Raw genomic sequence first — 20,122 nt, 5'->3', positions numbered from 1 at the left:
ATGGTGAGTGCTCTCAATCACTAAATTCGGATTCCCAGCTGACGCGCATGTAAGTCTTCAGGCGTCGGTGTCAGCGATGAATGCCTTTCAGCATTTCAAGGTCTGAAGCTAGGCAAGAAGGCCAAATACGTTATCTTCGATCTCAACAGTGACAAGACTGAAATCATCGTAACGAAGCAATCTAACGCGGAGTCCTACGATGACTTTCTGGCTGATCTCCCGGAAGCTGAATGCCGTTGGGCAGTGTACGACTTTGCCTTCGAGAAGGAAGGTGCCGGAAAGAGGAACAAGATTGTTTTCTTCTCTTGGTAAGTGGAATCCCCTGGCGATATGCTTGAGCTTCCCGGGTGAATTATAGAATACGCGCGACAGTTGCTGATCTGGGGCGATTAGGTCTCCCGATGATGCTAAGATCAAGAACAAGATGCTGTTCGCGTCCTCAAAGGACGCGTTGCGGCGATCTCTAGTCGGCATTGCCCTCGAGATCCAAGGCACCGACTATAGCGAGGTTGCTTACGAGGCTGGTAAGTGAAATACAACAGCCTCGAGATTAATTACTCACGTCAATTCCAAAGTGCTGGATAAGGCTAATCGTGGGGCGTGATTTCAATGCCTCCATTCTCAATCTTCTCGGACTACTATATCTTGAATCATGGTATTTCTAAGCCACGCTATGAATAAATTCTCTTGGAATTCGCGTTGTCGTAACTGCTTCTGAAGAACTCAGCAACCAACGTGCGTCTTTCTTCGACACCTTATGAACACCCACGGAATCGACATGTACTGGCCTTTGTAGAATAGTTGCGTGATTGGAAATTGGTCGCCGGATTGCTAACTTGTTTGCTGCGCAGAGATCAATGATAGTAGAAAAACCACCACTTCCAACTTTGTGGTTCTGAGACGCGGGGCGTAGGTTCGCTTCGCTGTAATCCTCACCATTTCACAAAATCGGAGGTTTGCCTGGTCCTTGCCCGAAACTTCGCTGCCGACAAATGATTATGAAGTATACAAAGTACAAAAGGTGAAGAAACGGGATGGGACGTGTTGCCTTTGCCTTGAGGCTTAGACACCGTGAGATACGGAGTACGCCTCCGAGTCACCGTTGGTCAACAGTCACCGTGCCTACTTGCATTTACCATAGGCATCAGTACGTCTCCTCATTTATTTCATACACAATATCTATTGATTCTGCGACCAATATTTCATCGCTCTTGGGACTAAAAGAGTTGCTATTGCCGAAGCACCTGAATGACTAGTTCTTCAACATCATACACGAGCACAAATACAAGTACAAGAATTCGAATCATACATGCACACAGATCATACTGAACCATACAGGAGTTACTGATTGAGCCCTACGCGTAGCACCTGTGGTGCCCAGAGCTCCGAGTCGTCAAACAGAGAAGGTCGGGAGAATGATTACTACATCAGGCGGAATTCTAGTTGGGGACCTAATATTCATCAGTATAAGTTCGATGGGCGGCGACTGCGCAGGTCTCACCAAATGATCGCAGCAGCAGTCTTGCTCGTTTTACATTCAGAATCTGTACCTTGAACCTCGCTTACGTTTTGGACGCTCCCCCCATTTGTAGAGCCCGCCAGGCCCCGTGATTGATCCTAACCAGTCTTCCAAAGCTTCTTCGACCGTCCAGCGAGGCTTGAAGTTTTCAATGCTGACTCTGCTCTCATCGACGCCCGGCACTGTGCGGGACAATATGAGGGACGACATCTTACGGAGATGCGTATCCGCATTGTTCAGAGACTTGAGAGGGATCGATGGTTGAATATGGATCTCCTCCAGTTCCCAATGGGGGAGTCCGAGCACGTCACGCTGAAGAGCCTCCTGAACGGGATGGTATAATTCGCTATGCTTTTCGACGACAGCCAAAAGCAGACCCTTGAGCTTCGGAGTAAGGCCGCGAAGGTCACGGAGAAGTGACAACGGCTGGACAGGGTATATTGCCATTTTGAGGTATCGTAGTTGGGGTAAGGGTAGGGAAGGTGTAGGGAACAAATTAACGACGGGCGTGTGGATGGAGAGTTCGAGGAGATTTGGGAACTGAATCGTGAACAAGTTGCAAGTGCGAGGGACGTTGCCGTGAACAGCTAAATTACGGAGGTGGAGGCGGAGGATCCGGAAGAGACACGAGAGCTTCTCTGACCATCTAGCTTCTTCATCACTCGGTGCCGTCCAGTGTGTCAGCCTCCGCCAATCTCGCATTTCAATGTTCTGCAGCGCCTCTACCGAGCTGCTACCGACGGGCATCGAATAATTTGAAACGAAGAGGTTTTCGGTGGTGCGGTCGTAAGGGTCGATGGACTGGAGCATGTCTACGAATCGAGACAACTGCCTGATGCCTGTGAGAGCAATTGAGCGAAGCTTGAAGGTTCTGGAGCACTCAGAGCAGGCTTGTGAGACAAGGGAGAGAGAGCGACCTGTTTCGCCCCCGTCCGTGCAAGCAAGACGGAAGATATCCGACCATATCTCTGGGGGTGCTCCGGGTAAAGCCATGGCTGGGTGACTTTGACATACCCCGCGTTTGAGCTTGGGGTTCTTATAGTACTGTCTTCTACTTATGGCATGTCTCAAGAAGCCATTAGGCCGGAGCTGTCCGTGGATGATAGGAACATGCACATAGCGGAAAGGCGGAGAACATCAACACGCCAAAGGATTCAGTAATAAATGGAACCACCAAGAGGTGATGGACTTGGTAGTAGGGACCGAGACCATGACGGAGGGAACGAACCAAAGATCTGGAAAACTGAGGAGCCCAAAGATCAATCTCTGAGCAGCATGGGGTTAAATCTATACTATCTACAGATCAGATAGACCATGTGGCTCCGGTTCGTTGGCCTGAGGTACCTCAAATACCCCTCGTCAAGAGAAAGGCTGAGAACTGTGCAGCAGAAAGTAGCCGCTCCGGGAAAGTGTAGACTGTCGATAGAGAAGGTTATTCCCGGCTTACGAGGCACCCTCCTGTTTACGTTGTCTCCAGACCTAGCCTAGTTCTGTAGGAAAGAGGAAACGTACCTCGGCCAGTACACTGTAACTCTCTCGGAAGCTTGCGTTTGACTCTCACAGTGGCGATGAGATAGGCAATCGCCCCTTAATGAATAAATAAAGTGGCGTACACGTTGTATACCAAGAAGTAAACGGTTTATGTAAGTTTGTTTGGTTCGCAAGGCTTCCGTCGTGGTTCACGGCCAGGTCAATGAACAGAGCGGGAACCTCGTTTTTGTAAGCCATATGCCGTGATGGAGAACAGCTCCAAGAGTGCGTTCCCAAGCGAGAGTGGCGAAGTGTGGAGAAGATCTCTAGAATGTTGAGGATAGATTAAGTTTATGTAAGAGACTTATTTCGGTCAGCTGTGACCCGCCCGACAGATTGCAGTGGGATTGACTTGTCACATTCGAACGGGTGTGCAGGTGCACCGTGTATCGACGCTCGGGACCGTCTGAACGAGTGGCCTCACGGAGCACGAGAAAATCAATAGAATGGATTAACTTGCCACCCATTATGGAGTCCATGATGATGTACTTTTGAGTTCAAGTACCGGACGGACTCCGGAGAATAGTTTGAGAATAGTACGAGGTGCCAGTGTAACGACATCGAGCGCTTATTGATAAGTGGACAGGATTTCTTTTTTTTTTTGTATCAGTATCAGATCCATTAATGTCGCTATTTCGTTTCGTCTTGTCTTCACCCGGCTGAAAATCATAGACATGCCCAGAGAGGAGGCCCTATATAGACGAAAATATTCCACGAATTTTGGTTCTCCGCCATGCTGGGATGCCGAATATGCTTCGAAAACTCTGGAGCGTGAGTCAAAATGGATAGGTTCTGCCGTTGCATTTCATTGGGTACGAGGAGGTGTGAATAGATGCGCCGGTGATGAGCCACTGCTGGTCATCATAGTGTTTGCACCACAGCTTGATCTCAGGTGTCCCTACATATTTACATCAGACGCGTTTGTTACAGTGACACCCCCAAACAGCCTCGCCAGCTGACCTTTCACAACGGATTGCAGTAGATAGACCAGCGCCGCATGGAAATACCACTTGTGCACAATTCGTACCCTGGATGCTTCCTGCAATGCGGGAATTATGAATTTGATGCACAGTACCAGTTTACCGCTCGGCTGCCCCAGAGATTGGTCCTTTCTTTCGCGCGATTAATTTTCCTCCCCTTCTCGTGTCACCCATGGGGCCACGTTCCAGCTGGGATACTGTCGCACTCGTTCGAAGCTACCCCCCTGCCCTCCCACCCGATATGGTACCCTTTCCCCTCGGCGTCTTGCGGTTTTTTCGTACACCCCAATATTCTATCTGACGTCGTGCCCAGCACCGTTGTCGCGCGTGGGACTGGAGAGCACCCGTCCTAGATGATTATCCTGGACCTAGGAAGATGGGGCCGCGGTCGATGGTGTTGTGAGTGTCAGCGTCTGGTTGAACACTCAGACACTTCCTTCTCAACATCCACTGACAATGGTCCTGAAGAGTCGTCTACCACGCCATCAACACCGCATGTTCCTAGAGACGAGACCACCGGTCGGATTTTACGATCTACAGTACGACGACTTTTTCAAAAGCCTCGACAGCCTAGTAGCAACCCCAGCGAACTTTGCGGGGGGACACTGCCTTTATCTGCCTGGTGAGAAGATCTGGCATTCTACTCGAGGTCTGGAAAGCACCGCTCAAAACCGATGCCACAACGAAAGGGGGGAGACGGAGACGGAAGCGGGACGACTAGACTGGTTGCCAGGCTAGAGACGGGTGAAGGAGGGCAGGGAGGGCGATAGCGGAGGGGCGCAGTCCATGCTTATAGACGACGAACACCTTCAACGCAGTGCACTAGTAGGCTGTGATTTGGCGGCAGAGGTAGTTGGGTATTCTACCACATTCCTTCTCCAAAGACTTGTTCTGATCTCCTCTATTGGCAGAGGGGCGACGATATCATTCCCGGGGCCTGCAGCGAAGACGCCTCGATCTATTGCCGCTAATCGCCTGAATATGCCCTCAATTAGTGCATTGATTGCGACTTCCATCGCCGGAGTCCCAGACGACGGGAGGGAGACGAGGACCTCCAGTACTTCAGTGCCGACACAGGTCACCAGCGATCAGCGAAGCTACCAGGGATAGACCAACCAAGTTTCCTATATTTGCACTTAGATCTTCAGCTTCAGGACCTTTGTTGCAGAACGATACACCACCACCTACCCACTCAATATCGTAGCGCATCACCGGCATCACGGCCGCCTTGGGGATTCCTCAAACGGGGCCTGCATGCCGACGCCCGCCCGCCCGCAATGGCTGATGGCGCTCCATCGTTCTAGATGGCGGGCTCGACATTCCCGCCCACACCTTTGCTCAAGCGCCGACGCTCACGTGGCTAACCCAATCGACGAGCATCAGGCGCATAGTGCACTATGAATTCGACCATATTGCTCAGCTCGACACGTATCTTCCCTCATTACCCGTGGTCTGCGATGGTCGGTCCATTGGTTGAACGTATGCCGGCGATGAAGCTTCTGTGGCGAACGCTTGGCTGGTCGGTGTTGGGTTTTTGCCAGCCCCTTGCCTTAGCAAAACTCTCAGACACTCAAAGTCTGATGGTTGAGGACGGCGTTGTACGGTAAATGACTGTCAACAAGTCTCCCCATACCAGACCCCAGTCACATGAGGCAAAAAAACTGGTGCGCACCTTCGTATAATCATCTTCGGCCTATAGTTATCCCACCTTCCAGTGGCGAAAATGTTGCGCCATCGCCAAGTCGTCAAGTCGCCACCCTCACGCCGTCTCAAGTTCGTGGTGTTACAGACGAGTAAACGACGTCCGCCAGAATTTGTGGATCCGCACATAATCTCCGCTGACAGCACGATTAACCAGGCCTATATGCCCACAGGCCACAGGAAACCCGCAAACGGACACCTACTCGTACATCGCATATTTTCTCCACCAACCCAGATTATTTTCGAACTGCAGCGACTCCAATGTTTTGTGGCGTTTGAACACTAATATTAGTGTGGCTGACCGACAGTGCATCACGTTTTCACCTTTCCACGGTCGACATCACCTCTCCGCGAATCTGAAATGATCCGGGCGTTTTGTAGCGTTGTCTTCAGCTAAATCTCAATGCGGTTTTCTTGGAAAATTTTCAGGCAATTGCTATTGTACTACCCGTTGTACATACGGTGTAACGTTATCACACATGTAATGTCGTGGGCGTGACCAAAACCCCTCTCACTGGCAGGGAAATTCAAGAATCTCGTTCAACGCCAGCAATGTGACATTAGTCTTTTCCGAGCACCATGATTGTTTTAAACAGGGAGTAACGAGAGCTGGAGACGAAGCATCCAAACATTGAAGCTGAGCACCTTTGAACTGCGTATCCTTTCACTACTTTCACCTTTGTCCAACTTCTCATTAATCATAAGTAGTAAGTATTAAGTACTATTTGCTATCTCAATTCAACACCATAGTCATAGAGACTTGGGGTACATCTCGGTAGTGACCGTCACAGTGTGAAGTTCGCTCGTTTCTTGGATGTAGACTGCATGTGTATGAGTTCCCGACGTCCTGGCGCAAGGGACTGTCAATGTCAATGCAGCAGGGACAAACGAGGCCCAGTGGCTCCGATGCGGTCCTTTAGTGAGTTAGATGTGGAGACGTGGAGACTTAACTTTGCCTTTTGGTTCTAGATGTGATATATCGGAGTCCGGCTCATATGGGAATGCTTGCGGCCTTGACGTGGCGGTAGAAGGTGTATGGCTCACTGCGCCCACCTTTCCGGAAAGTAGGAGTCGATGCCAGAAGGGCACTTCCGATACCAACTGTCTCGTCACAGAAGGTAACAGATGTTCTTTCTTCCAAGGTCCTGGCGGCGATCGTGAGAACGTAGTGAACCGGGAACTCTGCATGGTGGGACGGAGATCAATGGGATCGAAGGCGAAACATCCCTGTGCTTGTGGAGAAGTGGGGGCACAACTTGCTTCACAGGCAGGAGACTATCACTAACCCATTGCGAAGCATTCTAAAACGCTGTAGCCATCTGATCAAACCATTGTAGACCATCGCCACCAACCGGCCTGGTGCGCGCGGATTTGAACTACTTAACGCGGGAATGGAAAGAAGCAGGAAGTTGGGAACAAGTCGTAGAACGTGTTGATTGCATTAAGAAGTTCAAAATCACAAATAGTACACCCCCAAATCATGATTCGAACGTGAAGCTAGCACCAACCTATAGGGAAAGAGATTGAATTATGGGTGTGAAGACTTTACAAAGGGGCGAACCTTATGCGACGGACCGGCCGGGGAGACCTCGTTGAGCTTTTGAGTGTCAAGAGCAAGGCCGAAGGAAGCCTTGACACCAGGACGCAAGGTCTGAGTATAGCCTGTATGCCGCATGTAAAACATATGTTCCTACGGATGGGGCCGAAAAATACATACCCAAAGCAATAACACCAGCGTTGTTGATCTTTGCCTTCACAAAAGCAGCCGAGTCAAGATAGCTAATATAGAGTCAGATCGGCGTGAGTATAATAAGCAGCACTACTGACGCCTTCGTTCCAACCTCAATGGCGACGCCACCGTGAGTGGCCTTGGTGTCGTATACGGCCTTAGCCCCAGCTTCAACATCAACGCTGACGCGATGGTAGTAGCTGGCGGAGAAGGTGTTGAGGTTATTGAGACCGTGCAGGGTGATAGCATATTCGGGAGCATTGTAACCGACAGCGGTAGCGAATCGGGTGACTTTGCCTTCGGTTACGTTGTAGGCAGCTTCGCCGCCCACGAGGAAGCCGTCACGGCCAAGAACAGCATCAGCAGTGAAAGTGGGACCCTGCACAATTCCCAAAATGAACATCAGAAAGCATATAGAAACACATGAATCCTAACCTTGAGAATGTCAACGGTTGCCCGTCCGTGGACTCCACTTTGCTTGTAAGCCGCGTTCAAAATGGCGCTCTTGCTTCCCTTATCAGGGAAAAGAGTGGTGGCGAGGTCGAGCTTGAGTCCGTTTGCAATGGTGTTTTCTACCTCAACTTGGGAACGGAGCGCGTTCGCGGTCGTCCAAGCCTGAGTGAAGGTAAGACCGTGCTTGCGGTTGGTGTACTTCGTCTCGATATCGCCGTTGATAGCGTTCGACTGCGAGTTCTGCGAGCCAGCAACCTTGAAGGTGACATTGGAAGGGGTCTTCGTTTTCACCTCAAGTGAGGTTCCGGAGAAGTGGTAGTCCTTTCCAAGCAAGTCATTGGAAGACTTGCCGAGGTCCTATACAAAAGACAGTAAAATGGGTAAATATTCGTCGTTCACGACCGCGACGACACCACTGACCTTCCAGGATGGGGGAACGGGCTGAGGGAGAGACATGGTAGAAATCGGAGGTAAAGGTTGGTTGGTGACGAAAAAGCGGAACTCGCAGGAATTTTGGGGAGCTGGACCGTGGGAAAGGGTGGCGCGCACGTTGATCAAAGAGCTAGGGTTAAGGTTACAGCATACTGATGATCATCCCAGACCATGTCGACCAAGACCCTATGCATCAGTTATGGGGGCTCTTGACCGAGATTGGGGAACAGCAGAACCAAAATCGCAATATTGCCCATGAATTGCATACAAAGGCGAACGATTTGAAGGTATTTGTGCCCTGAAACCTGTCCATGCCGCGTGACTCACGACGCGCGATCTCTAGTCGCAGGCGGTTCATTCACAGACGGGATTTGTACTTCGACGGTTTAATTTGGACAAATCCAAAGGTGCGTCTCGACCTATCGCTTGCTTGCTAGATGTCAATCATAACGCCCAACTTACAAGAAATTTGTGTGGGATACAGAAGCGTATGATGCCGAGTTGTCTCGGATGAACGCAGGGATATCACTGGAGAACCAAGGCCTTCAGTATGACAACAAGCAGCTCAATTCACTTATCAAAGACTTCGAAACAACACTCGAGTCCTTGATGGGCAAATTCCGTAACCGTGCTGTACGTGGCTTTCCCTAACCTCGATTTCGGACTAACATCTGTGGTGGTCGACACAGAAAGATGTGCAGGAACGGGAACTCTCGCTGATTAGAGACTATGAAACGAAACTACTGCTTCTTGAAGAAGAGAATTCAAAGCGTGAGCTGGCTAATAGCACCACAATATCAGAGTCCCTTGCACGTTTGTCCCATGTTCTAAGACAAGTCTTGAAGATGCAATGTGGCGAACCGAGCACCCCTCTTCCATCCCAAGCCCCCACTATATCCCTCGCTGAGCCTGGCATTGGAGCGGACGTTGACCTAGAGGATCGGGAACCTTGGAGGGCAGCCGTATTTGCCGAGCAATCCCTGGAAAGGGACATCGAACTCGCTCGACTGGAAAAAGAGAACGAGGAATTACGCAGGATGCTGGGAATAGTGACACCGCTTCAGCGACGACAAACCCGATCCGACCACGATTCCAATGGCAGCAATGAAGCGCTACACGATCAAGGACAGGGCTTTACAGGCAGTTCAGAGCATCTCCACGATCCGTCTCGAGGTCAACGACAGGCCGCGCGATCGCTCGGGCCATATGGCACATTCAAAAGGAAACCTTTCGGTGGTTAGAGTCGTATATGTGCATGGGAGGGTTTTTTTGTAGACATGGATCACCTGGATTTTTTCGAATGTTCTTTCTTACTTTTCTGTCCCCAATTCTTCTTGTCACGCGGATTCTAGCTATCAGTATCATCGCCCGTTACCTTGTTCCCAAGTCAGTTGGCTGTAAGATAGTATCAGTCATCCCAAGTCTTTCCCGATGGCAACCAAGTCAGCAAGTGACCAGCGCTTCATGAAGCTGCAGGGTCCCCACGCCGCAAGGGGATTTAGGCACATTGCCAAATGAAAAGGTACAAACACGACATGAGGAGGTCGCGGCTTGCTTGAGAAGTCAGTGGCGATGAGCTCGTCCATGTCCCAGACGGAGACATCCAGAGCACCGGCCGTTGATGGAAAAGTGAGGTTTTGATCTGACCGTCACGTCGAAGCGCTGTTTTCCTGATCCCCTCCATTGCAGGCCTTCCCCCATATCCAGTACACCACCACCACCACCTCTACCTCTCAGATGGCCACTACCACCGCTGAGCGGGGTGCTATTTCGCCAAAAAGTGGCGCTCTCCTTCCGTTTCGGCGCAACACACAGCCTGAGTCGGCCCTCCGTGCGACGCTACTCAATCCGAAGCCTCTGGTGGCAAATTCCAAGTCACCAAAGGAGACCGGTCATACCATACTGAACCGTACCCGAAGAGCATCTACGTCGCTTGGCCACCCTCCAGAGTCCAAGGGGAAGGAAAGGGACTTCTTCAATGGCAAAACATCCAATGGGAGTAGCAGTAATAGCCCGGAAACAGGTACGCCTTTGATTCATCGCCGTTCGGCATCACCACAATCATTCCCGAGCAGTATATGCACGGATTAGCTCTTTCTTAACCCACCATTCGTGCTACTGACAAAGATATACAGACGCAGACTTCAATGCTTCTACTTCGTTCACCTCCTACGAGTCAAACGTCCTCCATATACCTACGCATTCAACCGCATACAGTCAATCGCGTCCATCAACAGCGGGGACGAGCGGTGCTCCTTCGTCGTATTCGCCGCCCAGCTTACTGCAGCGCACAAGGGGAACCATCTTTGGCGCTGCCTCCGATGCCCTCGGTAGTTTCAAGCTCGGCCGGCGGCGTACGAAGACTTCGCAAGGACCCACAATATTGCCACAACCCTACGTCCCCTCCGTTATACTTCCTGAGGTCATAGAGATCAGCGCACCGCGTCGGGATGAGGAAGTCGAGGAACGAGAGAAGCTCAAGGAAGATGCTGCTAGGGCTATCTTGGGCCCTGCATTTCTGGACAACAGCAACGCCATGCGTGAGAGCAGCGATGCGTTAGATGAGGATGAAGGTGACAACGAGAAGGGTCATAGCCATGACGATGCGTCCGCCGCAGAGGAAGACGTACAATCAATTACGCAGGCCAGTATCAGCAATATCCTCAACGGTAGTTCAATTAGCGTTACCAAAGCACGGTATCGTTCAGGCTCTATGATGTCTCATTCGCGCAACAACTCGACGACGCCCGCCTCGTTCCCTTCCTTCCCATCGACTCCTTCCGCGTTATCGCAATTTTCGCAAGATTCGTCCATACTCCCGAAGTATTACCCGTCAACTTCATTACGGATATTCGCGTTATCCAAAAGTTGGAAATCCCGCTATATGATTCTGTCCTCCCCAACAACCTTCACTTCATCATCAAGACCTTCGCCTTGTCCATCGTACCTTCATCTGTTCAAGTCATCCGGGTTGGAGGAGAAAGAGCTCGAACGGCTAGAAATCAATGAGGAGAGTGTTGTCTTCGTTGCAGAAGAAGAAGTAGCTGGTAGAAGGCAGGTAGTCAAGGTCGGCGGCATCGATGTGGGGGCTTTGAAGAAGGAGCTGAATTATGAGGAAGGCGGGAAAACCATGTGGTTCTTGCAAATCACGGACCCAGCGGAGACACAGAAATGGATTAGTGGCATCAAGAGTGCGATCCTAGGACAAAGGTTCGTTGGCCTTTTGTACTATTCCATTGACCTTACGCTAATGTGATGCAGAACTGTACGCGCTGGAATATCCCCTATGACTCCGTCGCTTATAAGCCGCGAGCCACGAGGGGACATGGATGTTCAATTGACGATGCGCAGACAAGGCATCATTTCATCACCCCCAGATTCTTTCCGCCCCATTCTACCCCCCCTCGACAAGGTCCAGCCACCTCTGCATTCACCATCCTTCGTCGCCTCCCCTCCAATTTATTCCTCTCCACTCCCTTCCACTCCAACTACCCCGCCAGCCACCGGCACAACCTTCGCATCCACCGCCGAACAGGACTCACCTCGCAAGGGCTACTATGACGAGTCTAGGAAGGGAACATACAACTCCAAGAATAGCGGCACTAATGATGTAGCGTCTGTTTCATCACAGTCTATACGATCTCAGACCACGACGCCCGGTTCGGGACGTATATCGTTAGTTTCCGGGAACGCAGTAACCGCCCTCAAGGGTCTCTTCAACCGCCCTCGTTCGCCCTCTCGTGCCTCGCACGCTACTTCGTTCGACCTAGAGAGAGAGAGCTTGAAAGGTGACAAAATTGTCATAGGACCAAGTGTCGAGGAACGAGAATCGGGCGACGGCTCCTTCGCTAGTATGGGCAACAGTCTGATGAACATGCTCAAATCTCCAGACGGACGCACCGTGCGATTAGGGTCTTCGTCGGGTCATGCTACGCCCCAAAGACATCATACAATGTTGCCATTCTCCGGGGGTCCTGTGTTTAATGGTGCATCACCTATGATAAGACCTTCTGCAGACCAGGAATTAGAGCGCAAGATCGTTCCACACGCAGAACGTCAAACCATAGGGTGGCGTGCACAAGACAATCCCTCTCGTGCTACTTCAAGTAAAGACAGATCCACGAAGTCCTTGTCTGTCGGATCCCCATCGCTGAACCCTCCACCAAGGAAACGGTGGACTGCCGGCGCGATGAACCCGCCAGAAACAATAACAGACCACGCCCGACTGTATCATCATGTGAACGGCAATAGCTCTGTTGCAGGTAGTTTCGGTCTCGGGGGGTTTTCGACTCAGGATCGATCGGGTACTCAAGTCCTGCCTGATTCTAGTCCTACTGTCAGTGGACACTCATTGGGTACTCCCGAGCAGAGACAGCGGGCCCCATCTCTCCAATCCGTTTCAACCCTCGCCTCTACCGGTGAAACTGGCCTAAACGTAGAACGCTCAAGCACGAGTACGAAGCGGAGTTCAAGATGGTCACGACAAGGTAGTTCGATGCTGAATGTACCCTCCCCGCCATCAATGCCGCACGCACCATCCCATGGTTCTGCTTCTTCCTCATTCTCTACGAATACTAGGGTGCATCCGTATGCAGCAGGTGGCACCGTCGATCGACCACCAAGTCGGACCTCTAATCACTCTGTAGCAAGCGAACGGAGCGTCGTTTCGGGGTTGCCCACGTTCTCAAACTCAAAACGAGCATCGACTTCATCCGCTACTAGCGTTAATATGTCGAGTAGCCCTTCCCAAGGGTACTCATACCTTACGGGTGCGATATCGCGTGTGGCCAATACACATAGGGCATCTATGCCCCCTCCTCGGCCAGCGCCGACTTCCGCCCTACCTCCTGCCCCTGATCAAGGTGTATCTAAGCCGTCGACCCCACCTCCCACCAAGTCGTCATTCAGAGATGCTGTGGCTCAACGAGCTTTCAGGATCTCACGAACAGCTCCAGCACCCCCGCCACCCACTGCTTTACCACCTCGTCCAGACGAAGTACGGACACCATCTAGCCGAAGTCATCGTCGCACGGCATCGGTTGGGAGTGGGCGTGCTTCGTCCGAATTGTACTCGATACCTTCTTCTCCTCTTTCTATTTCGGTCGCGCCCCCCTTCCCGCCACCTTTAGGGCCACTTCCTCCAACGCCCATTGGTGGTTCGTCTTCACCGCCAGCACGCCACACGTCAATCAAAGAGCGACTGCGTATTCGTAGCACCCCAACACAGTCCCAAGCAGTTCTCAATGGTAGTCCTCCATCGATAATAACATCGATGACAGCTTCTGTCCCACCTCTCCATATATCTAATTCGCAACCGGCTACACCCATAGCAGAGAAGATCACGCTTTTACAAAACGAGTTTGACGATCCACTAATGTACACGCCCTTAACGCCAACTCTTCCTAATACTGTCCCGCGTAACGTTGTCTCCTTACCTCCGGATCAACTCCAAGAAGCAACACCATTGTCCCCCCCACCTCGACGAAGTTCAAAACAGATGTCCGTCTTTGATAAGGAAATAGACGGCGCGATCGCGGCTCCTGATACAGAACAAGGGCCTACGGTGGATATCGAACCCAAACCGCTCTCTCTATCACGCCGCGGCTCGGTAATATCCCTTGGAATTGTTAGTATGTCGCTCTAGCAATATAACGACTCGGATTGTAAAGTATGGTCACATTTGTTCCTTCCATCATAACTGTACTATTTCGGCATAAATCTTTATTCACGTTTCGGGACTTTAGATATCTTCGTCACGAACGAAGATAGATGGGTATCCCGCGGCCACCATTATGGGGCGCTAAGTATATGACAACACCAATACCTCTCACGGCGTCGAGTGCTTTCTCAAACCGAAGAGTATTGCGGAGCCGCTCGAGGGTACGCTTCTTCTTAGCAAGTGGTGGGAAACCTTACGGAGCGGTATGTACTTCAAATGTCCAACATCCATATTCCACACTCATATTTTGCTTTACAAGTCGCGGGCCGGAAGGCTAACTAATTTAGCACAAACACAATGCGGGGCCCCCGAAGGGCTCACTTTTGTCCAACGTGGCTAGCAGGTACACAACTTTCGCAGGGCCCCGCAACGGCTTTGTTTGTGTATGACTGCTCGTCTTGAAGGCTGCTAACGTGAGATATGGCGACTAGTAACCCAGAGGTTACTCGCACACCTTTGCGCACATGTGGTCTGGCACGGATGGTCGCCGAACCCGAACCCATGCCGTTGGCTGAAGGCACAATTGATAGTATGACAGTCCAACTGCCCATAGTTCGTCATGTTGAGTAAATTAACGGGTCCTTAGCTACCAAGGCGGCGAACCTTCTGGCGTTGATGAATAATGTGATGACCACAGGCATAGATTGTACCGATACAAAGAATGTAGCACATAACGCTTGTGGATTCGTTCAATTTGGAGGAGGCGATTGGGTGGGGTAGTAGATGTTGGTTGAGGTTTTATACTTTCTCGACTGACTTTGCAAGACCGTATCAGTACTGTACGAATGTCTAGGAAAATATTTGAGGACAAGCCAGCATTCCGAGCACATCTCGAGTTTACCTCTCATAGCCAGTGAAGCAGAAATCCGAATTCACTGGGGTAGAAATTCCACGGGAGAAAATGGTAGAATGGGATTGGCTAGGCAGGAGTGCCGCTGACGTGATTAGCGCTGGCTGCTATCCTCTTCTGTCAAGTCCCTTGATGGGGATGTCCTAAACGGGTGGACCACATCGCCATCCCGTCTGATTGCGGAAGGGTCCATCAAGGGTAGCTGACTGCCCGCCCATCGATCGCGACGTCGTACTCACTGTCTCAGCCAGCGAGCTCAAGATATCAGTCAATATTGAGCCTAAGGATTCAAGTTTTTGCTAGTAAATTCAAATTATGTTTCTGTATGTATACTCTAGTGAATGGACCATCATGTAAGTAGAACATGCTGGAAAACTTGATGATTTGACATTAAATGCACAAAGCAGGAATATGGTGCAACTACCACAGCCTCTGAATCACCCATGCATTAATATTCTATGATATAATCCCTCAGATTCTTTTATTTTCATTATTATTTCAAACATTGTTTGGACATACTTCGCTTTGTGGCTACTTTTTATCAGCTCTGAGTATCTATCCACTTTCTATCAATTTTATCATGATTTTAAGCAAAAGACGCAGGCTCAAATACTTAAATCTGACAAAGAACTTGAGCTCGCTGTCTAGAATGGCGAGCACGAAGGTTTGGTCGGAAGATGGCGCACAGGATTGATTGCCACAGGCCATGTGACTACCAATGTGGCAGGTTCTCACGAGGGAAATGGACCAAGGAGCGCCAAGGTTCCTGGATTCTACGGAATTCTATCCCAGTCAACTGGGTGCCCTCGATTGAAGTGATCGTAAATTTTGCATCTAAAAATTCATCAGAAGACTCAAAGGTCTTATCTCCGACTACCGTACCATTCCCACCTCTTCAATACCGTTTGGGCCTTAGACACTGTCCGAAAGCAGTGAAAAAAGGTGAAAGTAGCGAGTATCTTTTATTTATTGAAACTTCTGCAAACAGGAGATCACCTGCCTTCTCTTCTCACAAACACAGAGTGGGCCACAGTTGTAAGGGCAACCTCAAGATGGCTGACAGCACAGGCCTAGCAGAGGGAGAATCCAAAGATATGGATAGGACTAGCTACAATACATGAGAGAGCTGCTCACCTAGCAGAGGAAGAATCCAAAGAGAACAGGATAAGGATTCTCCATGCTAGGAAGCAAAGTATATACTGTAGTAGCGTGAGAGGAATGCAGGATAACTGTACAGTACACCAGCCACAAGTCCGAGCGAATATCACAAGGTACAAGGAAACATGTGATAATGAAGTGGAGGGTAAATGCACAGGAGCCGTGCCAGCAACTTGGGGAAGTAAGGGCAAAGAGTAATGAAGTGGGGAAAGAGGATAGGGGTAACCCAGACGAGCCCCGAAGAGTATAGACGAGTCTGAGCGAGTCCAAAGTGTTCGAAGTGCGGGAAGACTCCAGAGTCACCGGACGCGGCTTGGATGCAAAAGGAGTGGGCAGAGAGGAAGTGGGAAGGAAAGGGAGTGAAAAGGAACGAAGGGGAACGAAGGGAATGTAGGTAAGAGTCCATGTGATGAAGGAAAGGAGAGAAAATAGGAGTGTCCCCTTACAGACGAGCCCCTAAGTGTACAGACAAGTCCGAGCAAGTCCGAGCAAGTCTGAGCAAGTCCGAAGTGTCCAAAGTGCGGGAAGACTCCGGAGTCATTGGACGTGGTGTTAAGAGCCACACTCGCAGGGGGGCTCGGGATACGCGGACCCGCGGGTGCGCGGTTCCACGTAGACGCGTGGGGGAACGGGGGAAACGAGGACGTACGGGCTTGGCTTCAGCTACTGGCTGCGCCTCCCACACTCTTGCGTGCCCTGTATTTCCGGGAGGAGTCCTACGCGGGTACCGAGGGTACGGGCGGAGGCGAAGGGGTGCGACGGGGGGAGAACCCACTAGAGGGGCGAGATGCGAGTGCAGAGAAGGAACTAATATTCGAACTAAGGTAGCTGTATGTACGATACAGGACTATATACTAAGGAACACGCGGCGTCCGCGCGTTCACGAAACAGTAATGAGTTCGGTCGTAGTAACTACAATGTGCTTGAGTATGTACTTAGTCCGTAATCCGGGAAGTCCGCGTGGCCGCGTGTAAGCGCGGCCCGAGCCCATAGTCGGGAAACGCACGTGGGCGCGCCCCCTGGTAGCCCCTAAGGGGTTCCTTGGACGCGCCTATAACACGTGGCTCGGATGCGTAAGGGGTGGGCGGAAAGGAAGTGGGAACGAAAGGGAACGAAGGGGAACGAAGGGAATGTAGGTAAGAGTCCATGGGATGAAGGAAGGGAGAGAAAATAGGAGTGTCCCCTTACAAATACACTATGAAAGCGTACACGGACCCGACAAGTGAGACGAGATGAGAAAGAGTTAAAGATGAGAGATGAGGTTTGAAGACGATGACTTAGGCACTAATACCAGTGGTGATCCCAAGAGTGTAAGGGCAACCTCAAGATGGCCGCACAGTGCAAGCCTAGCAGAGGGAGAATCCAAAGAAATGAATAAGACTAACTACAATACATGAGAGAGCTGCTCACCTAGCAGAGGGAGAATCCAAAGAGAACAGGATGGGGATTCTCCATGCTAGGAAGCGAAGTATATACTGTAGTAGCGTGGGAGGAATGAAGGGTAACTGTACAGTACACCAGCCACAGGTACGAACGAATATCACAAGGTACGAGGGGGCATGTGATAATGAGGTGGAAGGGGAATGTACAGGAGTCGTGCCAGCGACCTGGGGAAGTGGGGACAAGGAGTAATGGAGTGGGAAAGGAGGATAGAGGTAGCCCGGACGAGCCCTGAAGTGTATCTACGAGTCCGAGCGAGTCCGAAGCGTCCGAGCGAGTCCGAGGCGAGTCCGAAGTGCGGGAAGACTTCGGAGTCACCGGACGGGGCTCGGATGCGAAGGGAGTGAACGGAAGGGAAGCGGAAAGGTAAGGGGACAAAAGGAAAGGGAAAAGGAACGAGGAGGAAGGGGGCGGGACAGGGGGAATAGGAGAAAATAGGAGTGTCCCCTTACACTGCTAGGCTTGCACTGTGCGGCTATCTTGAGGTTGCCCTTACAAAACCGGCGGAAGGAATATACATACTCTGGTGATGGGCATGTGGCAAAATTCATGCCATGCTTCGATGGACCTTACGAGATCATTCACTGTTTTCCTGAATGTTCTACATACACCTTGCTGATGCCTAACTCCCCAGGTGTTTTCCCCATAATTCATGCTTCGCAGCTGCATCATTTTGTTGCAAATGACTCTGACCTTTTCCCTTCACGGGAACTCAAGCAACTGGAGGCTGTGCAGATTGATGGGACAGGCGAAGAAGAATGGTTTGTGGAGAAGATCATCAATGAGAAATGTGGGCGGAGTGGTCCGGAATATTTGGTGCAGTGGCAAGGTTATGGTGACGAAGAAAACCGATGCTTGAAGCAATGCAACATTGAGGATTTAGAAGCTCTGGACCTTTGAGAAACGGAACATGACATGGGACACACAAGTTCAATATTGACACATAGGCCTATGACACGCACACTACAAAAACAAGAGAGAAACCCCTCAAAGTGTTATGGTCTGACTTTTCCTTTCATTTACTCCTATATATCACATGATTGGACATGTAGTACCTTACAGGATTGCACTTATGCCCTTCGGCCTGTATTATTAAGTACCTTAGTCAGAACCTCACTGTAGGCGCATGGGCACAGTACATGACATCATGCCTCACATTGATGTGCTAAGCATTCCGTGGAATGCCGACAGGCTACGGCGTGTAGATAGACATGAGGACTATGCATGTACCATAGTATATAAGTGTTAAGGACCGTGTCAAGGGGCCTCCTGACTCGTCCGTACAGGGGCGCGGGAACGCGTGGGGAGCGCAGGAGCGCGGACAAGCGGACAAGCGGAGCACACGGGACTTGGCTTCAGCTTTGATGCTGCGCTCTCCTAGCCCTGCGGTGTCCCAATTTCAGAGAGAGCAAGGTGAGAGGCGGGCTCCACGGAGGAGTCCACAGCGAAGACTTAGAAGGCAAGATGGCGAAATAGGAACTAAGATTCAGAGTGAAGAATACATGTCTACTAGTGCTACTATAAATACTAACTAACACATGTATGTAGTGAGGCTTAGTATGCAAGTACACATGTTCATGAGACATGTAATAGGTGAATCCAAGTGCTGCGCACCATGCATAGGCCACAAGGGCGGAGCCTGAGGGACTTCGAAGGTCCGAGTATCCGAAAGGGGCGTAGGGGGGACCCCTAAGGGGGCGTGAGGACTGGTATATGACAATAAGACTGAATATTATACCCAGAGACGTTAACTCGTTCTCTTGGGAATCCCACTAACACTAGTGCCTAAGTCAGTGTCTTCATAAACTCCCTGCATCTTCTCTTTTATCAACACTTACTTACTCTAATTCTTGTCGGGTCCGCGTACACATTATTGTGTATAGTGTTGCCCTAACACAAAGTCTTCCGGGTGAGGGTGAGTGTAAGCACATGCTTACCTTCCACCCCTGTTCCCCTGTATCTCCCCCTTGATCACACGTCCTCCCATATATATACATGCAACCTGACTACTAATACTTACTTCCTCCTTTGTACTCAACCACTACTTCCTCTGCTCATGAATATCATACGCTTGGTCCATTCACTGTGTTATGTTCTTGAGTGTTTAGCCTTTGGGCTACTTCCACAATATATTGTGTTCCTTGCATAATGCCTTGAGTTGAGGTACTATAAAGCATACTCAACTCAGCAGCAGGCTTCAAAGTTCAGCATACTTTCATTGCAACCGACAGCCACATTCAAAGCACTGCCGGTGCCTCTAATGTGTGGTTGAAATCACTAACCAAACTGCTATTGCTGGTTGTGCAAACCATTCTCCCCGTTCCTCAATGGACTTAAAGAAACTTGTGATAATTTAATTGCATTTCCAAGGCTGTTTCTTGTGTTGGGGTGAGGCTCACGCGCAAGGTAGGCGTTGCGTAGCCCTGACCAAGGTCGTCCACGGCCGTACGGCGGAGTTCAGCGCCCTGCACTGAGTCGGTCAAGTCAGCGTCTAATTCCCTAATCGGCCATCCGGATACAAATTGGTCTGTGCACCCTGTGTGAGAAACATTTGTAAACAAACCACTTCATTCCAAACTTCCTCGTCGACGCCCAAAGCGACGCAGACGCG

At 50.6% G+C, this 20,122-nt stretch overlaps 5 protein-coding genes across 5 annotated transcripts; 3 read left to right on the top strand and 2 right to left on the bottom strand.

The window, feature by feature from the left end:
- COF1 (cofilin) lies at nucleotides 1–604 on the top strand (the record flags this gene model as incomplete). The annotated part of the gene is made up of 4 exons (XM_036780340.1): nucleotides 1–3; nucleotides 55–308; nucleotides 394–524; nucleotides 576–604. 4 exons carry the CDS (start codon nucleotides 1–3, stop codon nucleotides 602–604), a joined length of 417 nt encoding a protein of 138 aa, XP_036627723.1.
- Nucleotides 605–1,537: 933 nt separating this feature from the next.
- PC9H_010846 (uncharacterized protein) lies at nucleotides 1,538–2,512 on the bottom strand (the record flags this gene model as incomplete). Its single annotated transcript, XM_036780339.1, has 1 exon — nucleotides 1,538–2,512. The coding sequence occupies one exon, from the start codon at nucleotides 2,510–2,512 to the stop codon at nucleotides 1,538–1,540; it is 975 nt and encodes a 324-aa protein (XP_036627722.1).
- Nucleotides 2,513–7,208: 4,696 nt separating this feature from the next.
- On the bottom strand, nucleotides 7,209–8,368 carry POR1 (Mitochondrial porin; the record flags this gene model as incomplete). The annotated part of the gene is made up of 6 exons (XM_036780338.1): nucleotides 7,209–7,238; nucleotides 7,292–7,392; nucleotides 7,448–7,509; nucleotides 7,558–7,838; nucleotides 7,895–8,269; nucleotides 8,333–8,368. The coding sequence occupies 6 exons, from the start codon at nucleotides 8,366–8,368 to the stop codon at nucleotides 7,209–7,211; spliced, it is 885 nt and encodes a 294-aa protein (XP_036627721.1).
- A 131-nt stretch (nucleotides 8,369–8,499) lies between these two features.
- On the top strand, nucleotides 8,500–9,585 carry PC9H_010844 (uncharacterized protein; the record flags this gene model as incomplete). The annotated part of the gene is made up of 4 exons (XM_036780337.1): nucleotides 8,500–8,631; nucleotides 8,688–8,751; nucleotides 8,829–8,977; nucleotides 9,034–9,585. The coding sequence occupies 4 exons, from the start codon at nucleotides 8,500–8,502 to the stop codon at nucleotides 9,583–9,585; spliced, it is 897 nt and encodes a 298-aa protein (XP_036627720.1).
- Nucleotides 9,586–9,916: 331 nt separating this feature from the next.
- Nucleotides 9,917–13,988, top strand: PC9H_010843 (uncharacterized protein; the record flags this gene model as incomplete). The annotated part of the gene is made up of 4 exons (XM_036780336.1): nucleotides 9,917–9,973; nucleotides 10,034–10,367; nucleotides 10,480–11,554; nucleotides 11,606–13,988. The coding sequence occupies 4 exons, from the start codon at nucleotides 9,917–9,919 to the stop codon at nucleotides 13,986–13,988; spliced, it is 3,849 nt and encodes a 1,282-aa protein (XP_036627719.1).
- Nucleotides 13,989–20,122: the final 6,134 nt, after the last annotated feature.

This window comes from Pleurotus ostreatus (assembly GCF_014466165.1).
Source record: "Pleurotus ostreatus strain PC9 chromosome Unknown scaffold_8, whole genome shotgun sequence".
NCBI classification, from domain to species: Eukaryota; Fungi; Basidiomycota; class Agaricomycetes; order Agaricales; family Pleurotaceae; genus Pleurotus; species Pleurotus ostreatus.
The sequence above is the reverse complement of the archived record's forward strand: the minus strand, read 5'-3'. Positions and strand labels throughout refer to the sequence as shown.